The sequence below is a fragment of the Megalobrama amblycephala genome, linkage group LG2 (assembly GCF_018812025.1).
Source record: "Megalobrama amblycephala isolate DHTTF-2021 linkage group LG2, ASM1881202v1, whole genome shotgun sequence".
NCBI classification, from domain to species: domain Eukaryota; kingdom Metazoa; phylum Chordata; class Actinopteri; order Cypriniformes; family Xenocyprididae; genus Megalobrama; species Megalobrama amblycephala.
In genome coordinates, this window is record NC_063045.1 from 34,155,716 (window position 1) to 34,164,337 (window position 8,622).

Here is an 8,622-nt window from a genome sequence, read left to right on the forward strand (position 1 = left end):
GAATGATCTTCCCTATCTGGACAGCTGAATCCCTTACAATTTTCAAGAAGCAGCTGAGAACTCATCTCTTTCTCTTTAAAAAAAAGATTTTTGACTTCTAATATATTTTTTGGGGTGGCCCATTGTTTGGTTAACATACCCATATTCTTCAAAATATCTTCTTTTGTGTTCAGCAGAAGAAAGAAACTCATACAGGTTTGGAACAACTTGAGAGTAAATGATGACAGAATTTTCATTTTTGGGTGAACTATCCCTTTAAGATGCATCGCTTGTTGTATTCCTCAATTCTAAGTCGCTTTGGATAAAAGCATTTGCTAAATTAATAAATGTTAATGTAATAATGTTATAAACATTATATACAAAACATTAGTACAACGTTATTTATGAACAACAAAAAGTAGAACAATAAAAAGTAACATTCTTATAACTGCCTACTAGCAAAACTTTCTTAGACTTTTTTTTTTAGCTGGGTAATAACCGAACACAAACTTCACAAATAACTTCACATTCTCTGTTAGTGTCTTGTCAGCTGTAGTCAAGCCAACTTTGATATGGGGTTTTCAGTAGCTGGTTCATTAAAGATTTTATCTCCTCAGTAGTAAATTAGTATTTACATCTTTGATTAACATAACCCAAAATGACAAAAAATGATGTCAGAGTCAGTTCCCCCTGCACATTTGCTGTATTTTGTCCCCTCTAGAACTCTGTAGGGGTACAGGAAGTGTTGCCTATGGTGACGGGGCGCGTTCAGAATCCAGAAAACATGGAGAAGTACGAGAAGATTAAAGTGGTCGGCAGAGGAGCATTCGGGTAAATAAAACAACAAACACGTTGTTATAAGTTCGCAAATTTGTTTTAGTGATGTGTACACGCCTGTTTGAACTAGTTGCTTTACAAAAATATAATTTTACCCTCTAAACTTGTTAGAACAGTTACTTTAGAAACTCCGGTGAAGAACTTTAAATCTGCACCTCTCAGTGCGCGAGCTAGCGGAATATACAGCGCATCATTTTCTCGCGTTTCCGCATTCCATCAGTACAGTTACAGAGCCATTATCACCCAATTCAACGAGTTATAGTTGCATTAAGAGTTTGAGAAAGATTTCGACACTTTCCCTTTCAAATGGAAAAGAAGCTCGTCCTACTCGTTTTAAATTTCCCTATCAAAAAGAGGAATGTTTACAGCTTTCCTATTGGAATTACTATCGTAATTTGGAATGTTAAGCAGCAAACATGTTAAAATTTACTGAGAAATTACGCTTTCCCACGTATAGGCTAAGTTAAAGTATGGAATACTGTTCTGTGTGAAAATTGTACTCAAAAATCAAAGTATCTGTCATAAAAAAAACATATTGGAGAAGTAAAATGTTTAACATTGTATTTAAGCAAAGCAGGTAAAGTAAAAAGTAAAGTTTGTATTAGCTTTTGAAACTGATTTATTAAACCAAACCCCTGTGAAAAAGAAGTGCACTTAATTGTATTGAATTCAAACTTGTAGTGTACTTCAAATATTAACAGTATATTTTTAAAAAACTTGACTTGCAGGTAATATGCCTATAATATAAATGAAATAAAAGGCATCTTAAAGGGATAGTTCACCCAAAAATTAAAATTCTATCATCATTTACTCACCCTCAAGTTGTTCCAAATCTGTATAAATGTCTTTGTTCTGTTGAACACAAAGGAAGATATGTTGAAGAATGTGTTAAACTGAACAGTTTTGGGGCACCATTGACTTCCATAGTAGTTTTTTTCCTACTATGGAAGTCAATGGTTCCCCAAAGTGGTCTGGTTGCAAACTTTCTTCAAAATATCTTCCTTTGTGTTCAACAGAACAAAGACATTTATACAGATTTGGAACAACTTGAGGGTGAATAAATGATGATGGAACTTTCATTTTTGGGTGAACTATCCCTACTAAGTCTACTTAAAGAGAGTACACTTTCATAACTGTACTAAACACACTTAAAAAGTGCACTTTGTAATAATGTCAAATTAACGGTTTACTGTAAAGTACATTTTAAATAATTGTTTTAATCATAACTTTTGCCATGCTTTATAGAAGTACACTTATTTTGATGTGTTCTAAAAGCACAAACTTGATTGCACTGTAAGCTAGTGTGTTATTTGATAATATATTATATATAAAGTTAACTAAACTAAATTCTTTAACACTTAATTTTAAGGTGACGTAGTTAATAACAGAAAATAATGCATAATTACAAGCAACTAAACCTAAACCAAACCCTAACCTTAACCCTAATATAGTAAGTACATGTAGGTAATTAACATTACTCAGTACTTATTTGTGTAATTACATTGTACAAGGTCACCTTAACATAAAGTGTAACCCTGAAATTCTAAATTCATCATTACAAAAGTGTAATTACAAATATACTTAAATACACAGCATACAAGTTTAAACAGAAATGACATTAAAGTATATTGTAACTTATTATAATTGTTTGTCAGTACATTCATCAGTACCATATGTATCCTGAAACCTGAAATTGTTAAACTTTAAATTCAGCTGTTAAACTTCTGTGAATGTAACAAATCCATACATTGACCTGTATCCTGACTTTTTATCTGATACAGGATAGTGCACCTTTGTCGCAGACGCACTGATGGCGCGCTGGTGATCTTGAAGGAAATCCCAGTTGAGCAGATGACCCGTGACGAACGTCTCGCGGCCCAGAATGAATGCCAAGTCCTCAAGTTACTCAACCACCCCAACATAATTGAGTATTATGAAAACTTCCTTGAGGATAAGGCGTTAATGATCGCAATGGAATACGCTCCAGGCATGTACTTTCTTCACTCACTTTTTTCTTTATGCAAAATATAATAAGCATTTTGAATCTGTAATCACTTGTCTCTTTATGATCGTCACAGGTGGAACCCTGGCTGATTACATACAGAAACGCTGCAACTCCTTGTTAGATGAGGACACCATATTACATTTCTTTGTTCAGATCTTACTGGCTCTTTATCATGTGCACAATAAACTCATCCTACACCGGGACCTCAAAACCCAGAACATACTCCTAGACAAGCATCAGATGATAGTAAAAATAGGAGATTTTGGAATCTCGAAAATTCTTGTCAGCAAGAGCAAAGCTTATACTGTGAGTACCAATACTGTATGTACCTCAGCAATGATGTGAGTTTGACAGCATGTGGTTTGGTTACAGTTCAGATTCTCCTTCTCATGACAGGTTGTGGGGACACCGTGTTATATCTCTCCAGAACTTTGTGAAGGAAAGCCATACAATCAGAAGAGTGACATTTGGGCCCTCGGCTGTGTGCTTTATGAGCTTGCTAGTCTCAAGAGAGCTTTTGAGGCAGCAGTAAGATATATTTTTTTTATTTTCTGGTTGTCTTAATTTTGAAGAATCCAAACATCACAAATTACAGTAATGTTGAATGACAAGCTAAGCAACTTCTCTGTTTCCAGAACCTGCCAGCCTTGGTGCTGAAGATCATGAGTGGCACATTTGCCCCCATTTCAGATCGTTACAGCCCAGAGCTGAGACAACTAATTCTCAACATGCTGAATCTGGACCCATCTAAAAGGCCCCAACTCAATGAGATAATGGCTCATCCCATCTGCATTAGGCCATTGCTCAATCTTTACACTGACATAGGCAATGTCAAAATGCGCAGGTAGATTTATTTATTTATTTTATTATTTTTTTTACTTTATTTCACTTTGTTTTATTTTATTTGTTTATTTTTGTTTGTTTTTTTGTACCAGATTTAAATAGTACTATTAATATTTAATAGTACCACGCATTTTGTTTGTCCAAGTTTTATTTATTTGTTTATTTTATTTTATTTGTTTATTTTTGTACAGAATTTTAATTGTACTATTTTAGAATCGTGTTAGGTACTGTAAACGCATTTTGTTTGTCCACTTATGTTATTTTATTTTATTTCTACCACATTTACATGTACGTGTTAAAGGTGCCGTAGAAAAAAGATGTAATATAAGTCTAAGGTGTCCCCTGAATGTGTCTGTGAAGTTTCAGCTCAAAATACCCCATAGATTTTTTTAAATTAACTGCCTATTTTGGGATATCATTAACTATGCACCGATTCAGGCTGCGCGGTGCAGGCTGCCTGCCCTCCCGAGCTCTCGACTATAAGTGCAGTTATACAGTGCATAAACAAAGTTCACACAGCTAATATAACCCTCAAATGGATCTTTACAAGATGTTCGTCATTCGTGCTGCATGCATGCATCGATTCCTGTGAGTAAAGTATTTATTTGGATGTTTACATTTTATTCTGAATGAGTTTGAGGCTATATGCTCTGTGGCTAACGGCTAATGCTACACTGTTGGAGAGATTTACAAAGAATGAAGTTGTGTTTATGAATTATACAGACTGCAAGTGTTTAAAAATGAAAATAACGACGGCTCTCTTGTCTCCATGAATACAGTAATAAACGATGGTAACTTTAACCACATTTGACAGTACATTAGCAACATGCTAACGAAACATTTAGAAAGACAATTTACAAATATCACTAAAAATATCATGTAATCATGGATCATGTCAGTTATTATTGCTCCATCTGCCATTTTTCGCTGTTTTCCTTGCTTGCTTACCTAGTCTGATGATTCAGCTGTGCACAGATCCAGACGTTACTGGCTGCCCTTGTGTAACGCCTCGATCATGGGCTGGCATATATTCAAATATTGGGGGCGTACATATTAATGATCCCGACTGTTACGTAACCGTCGGTGTTATGTTGAGATTCGCCTGTTCTTCGGAGGTCTTTTAAACAAATGAGATTTATATAAGAAAGAGGAAACAATAGTGTTTGAAACTCAACGTATGTCATTTCCATGTACTCAACTCTTGTTATTCAACTATGCCGAGGTAAATTCAATTTTTGATTCTAGGGCACCTTTAAGTATTGTAAGAGCACTAATGCACTTTGTTTGGCTACTAAATGGATTACTTGTTCTATATAATTTTATAGGCTTGCTGCGCTTTCTTTTTTAATTAAATTATTCTCTTTTTAGAATAGAAAAGCCACTTTCTACTGTACAGACAGGGCCTCATGGAAGACCTGGTGGACGCTTAGCAAGTACCAGAACCAGAGGTGGGATGTTATTTCCTTAAATATTCTCTTATTTACTAATGTTATGTTTTAGATTAGCTGGGGTTTAGCTGTTTAAACATCAGGTTTTGAGTTCATAGTAAGCTTTCACTTAGTTCTGTTGGTTTGACTGTCTGCATGAGGATTTTCTGGTGCTCCATTTCATCTCCTAGGAGGACTGTCAGGGCTAACTTCAACAAAGATGATGCACCCATTGCCTTTATCTTCAGTGTACACCTGGGGCAGTGGCATTTCCACTCCTCTGCGTCTGCCCATGTTAAACACAGAGGTTATACAAGTGTCCCTGGGCCGCACACAGAAGATGGGTGTCACCAAATCTGGGAGGCTCATCACATGGGAGGTGAGATGATAATTTTTCTTCATCTTAATTGAGTATAAATCATATTTTCAGTTTTCAATTTTTATTTTGGCTTTACTCTACGCCAGGCCCCCTCGGTTGGATCCGGTGAGCCCACTCTGCCCGGCGCTGTTGAGCAGTTGCAGCCCCAGTTTATCTCCCGCTTCCTGGAGGGACAGTCAGGTGTCACGATCAAATCTGTCTCATGTGGTGATCTCTTCACAACCTGCCTAACAGGTATGCTTCTTAAAATCCAGAATTTTCCAAGCAGGTCTCAGTCTATTGTTGTGCTAGAGCTGTGTGATTCTGGATAAATTGAGAATCATGTTTTTTTTTTTTTTTTAAATAGAGATCATGATTCTGAACAGACAAGAGACAACTAAACAAAATGACATGTCATTTACTAGAGGTTCTTGTAAAATGTTAATTGCTGCAGTTTATTTAAAATGTTTAATTAATTTGAATGAATTGTTTTTAAAAAATCTGTTTAAAAGAATAGTTTAATGACTCACTCATAAATAGTTCACTTGTTTCATTACTGTATGAATCAGCGTTTTTGAACAAATCTTTTGAACGAATGATTCAATGACATTCACTATATTGCCAAAAGTATTGGGACACCCCTCCAAATCACTGAATTCAGGAGTTCCAATCACTTCCATGGCCACAGGTGTATAAAATTGAGCACCTAGGCATGCAGACTGCTTCTACAAATATTTGTGAAAGAATGGGTCACTCTCAGGAGCTCAGTGAATTCAAGCGTGGTACTGTGATAGGTTGCCACCTGTGCAATAAGTCCATTTGTGAAATTTCTTCACTACTAAATATTCAATATTCAACTGTTAGTGGTATCATAACAAAGTGGAAGCAGTTGGGAACAACAGCAACTCAGCCACAAAGTGGTAGGCCACGTAAAATCACAGAGCGGGGTCAGCGCATGCTGAAGCTCACAGTGCGCAGAGGTCGCCAACTTTCTGCAGTCAATAGCTACAGAGCTCCAAACTTTGTGTGGCTTTCAGATTAGCTCAAGAGCAGTGCGTAGAGAGCTTCATGGAATGGGTTTCCATGGCCAAGCAGCTCATCCAAGCCTTACATCACCAAGTGCAATGCAAAGCGTCGGATGCAGTGGTGTAAAGCACGCCGCCACTGGACTCTAGAGCAGTGGAGACGTGTTCTCTGGAGTGACGAATCACGTTTCTCTGTCTGGCAGTCCAATGGATGAGTCTCGGTTTGGAGGTTGCCAGGAGAACAGTACTTGCCTGACTGCATTGTGCCAAGTGTAAAGTTTGGTGGAGGGGGGATTATGGTGTGGGGTTGTTTTTCAGGGGTTGGGCTTGGCCCCTTAGTTCCAGTGAAAGGAACTCTTAATGCTTCAGCATACCAAGACATTTTGGACAATTTCATGCTCCCAACTTTGTGGGAACAGTTTGGGGATGGCCCCTTCCTGTTCCAACATGACTGCGCACCAGTGCACAAAGCAAGGTCCATAAAGACATGGATGAGCGAGTTTGGTGTGGAGGAACTTGACTGTCCTGCACAGAGTCCTGACCTCAAACCTATAGAACACCTTTGGGATGAATTAGAGCGGAGACTGCGAGCCAGGCCTTCTTGTCCAACATCAGTGCCTGACCTCACAAATGCACTTCTAGAAGAACGGTTCCAGAAGAGTTGAAGCTGGTATAGCTACAAATGGTGGGCCAACTCCATATTAAACCCTACAGATTAAGAATGGGATGTCATTAAAGTTCATGTGCACATAAAGGCAGGCGTCCCAAAACCTTTGGCAATATAGTGTACATTTTTAAGTTCGCTTGTTGCCACCTACTGGTGTAACGATGTAATTGATACAATCTTTATTTGAAGCGATAAGTTACTTTCAAAAGGGGATCTGCTCTATTTTGATCGCTTCCGTAGACATCAGTATTTATATCTGAACTATAAACTTATTTCTCAGTACTTCTGTTATAATTTGAACATTTGCAACACAGAAATAATGATACCGTTTGGTTGAAAAGACTCTGGGTCAGCAGCAGTGCCAACAGAGTTTTTTGTGCTCTAGTGTGATATTAAGGTTTAATATACAGCTGAATCACTGTGATTTAAGAATAAGATTGTGTGGGTGTTTGAATCGAGATCGTGATCTTTTAACGATTAATCGTGCAGCTCTGTGTTGTGGCATGATCGATTTCAGAATCTTCTGCCCCTAATGACACATACATCTAAAACAAACAACGTTTAGTCACTTTACATGTCCATCAAACTGCCTAAGTGGGCAGTTCTCAACTTGAAGCTGCAAAGTGGACATGACTTAAGTCTTTTTTCTACAAAATTAAGCACAAAGTGATTTAAATGTTTATGATAAAATGAAAAAAGGATGAAAGGAGGATGTAATCACCCCTATTTATTATCCTTCCTACAGAGCTCATTAAGAGCCATTTATTCAAGACAATAAATACACGATTGAGATGATGTATGCCTGTATTGACTCATAATTTGCGTCTGAATAGTGCTGGCTCCGTGGGCGTGGCCGCATTAGCAGATAATGAGCTGAATCACGGATTTCTGACATGTGTCTCTTTTCATACAGATTAAATAAACACAGAATTTTTGTTTTCGATATGACTTATATGATTTAAAACCTTACATTTCAACGTGTCTTTAGACCTAAGTCTATCTTTTTTGTGATTAGTAGTCACTAAGTTATAGTTCATTTTCTGAGAACTATCAGATTAAACTTTGTTCAGAGGGAGAGGACAGATCATACATCATTTTAGTTTTCTTTATTTTGCAAAAAGCACAACATTTTGTTTTTACTCTGAGTGTATACAAATAAAAGAAGATATTCTATAGTTTCAATTGATGTATTACTTATGTCTCTATGACAAAAAATGGAGTATTTTAAGTCTGTTTTGCTGCAATGTGAAAAAAAACCTGAAAATGCGCCGGCGCGTTTTCAGACCTCAGGGAGTTAAACCGAACTCGTTTTGACAAAGGCTGTGATTTTATGCACAGCTTGTCAGAAAGCTCGGTTCTGTGATCAGTAGTAAATGCTGCTCCATCTGAAAGCCAGAGGGTGCTCTCACATAGAAACTCCAAATATGCTTTGCATGGGCATCATACTATCACTGTAGCTGAATAAACAGAAGATTTAAACA

General features: G+C 37.1%; 1 protein-coding gene across 1 annotated transcript; it reads left to right on the forward strand.

Moving 5' to 3' along the window:
* The first annotated feature begins 699 nt into the window (after window positions 1-699).
* Window positions 700-5,781, forward strand: LOC125262677 (serine/threonine-protein kinase Nek8-like). The gene is made up of 8 exons (XM_048181496.1): window positions 700-810; window positions 2,598-2,803; window positions 2,895-3,127; window positions 3,218-3,349; window positions 3,457-3,665; window positions 5,033-5,112; window positions 5,283-5,470; window positions 5,557-5,781. Exons 1-8 carry the CDS (start codon window positions 731-733, stop codon window positions 5,779-5,781), a joined length of 1,353 nt encoding a protein of 450 aa, XP_048037453.1. The 5' UTR covers window positions 700-730.
* Window positions 5,782-8,622: the final 2,841 nt, after the last annotated feature.

What these genes read in the sequence shown, in the direction of transcription:
- LOC125262677 (XM_048181496.1), top strand. Translation starts at nt 731, where the DNA reads ATGGTGACGGGGCGCGTTCAGAATCCAGAAAACATGGAGAAGTACGAG. An exon ending in GCAAGAGCAAAGCTTATACT is followed by an intron (nt 3,128 to 3,217) that starts GTGAGTACCAAT and finishes TTCTCATGACAG; the next exon opens with GTTGTGGGGACACCGTGTTA. An exon ending in GGCAATGTCAAAATGCGCAG is followed by an intron (nt 3,666 to 5,032) that starts GTAGATTTATTT and finishes TTCTCTTTTTAG; the next exon opens with AATAGAAAAGCCACTTTCTA.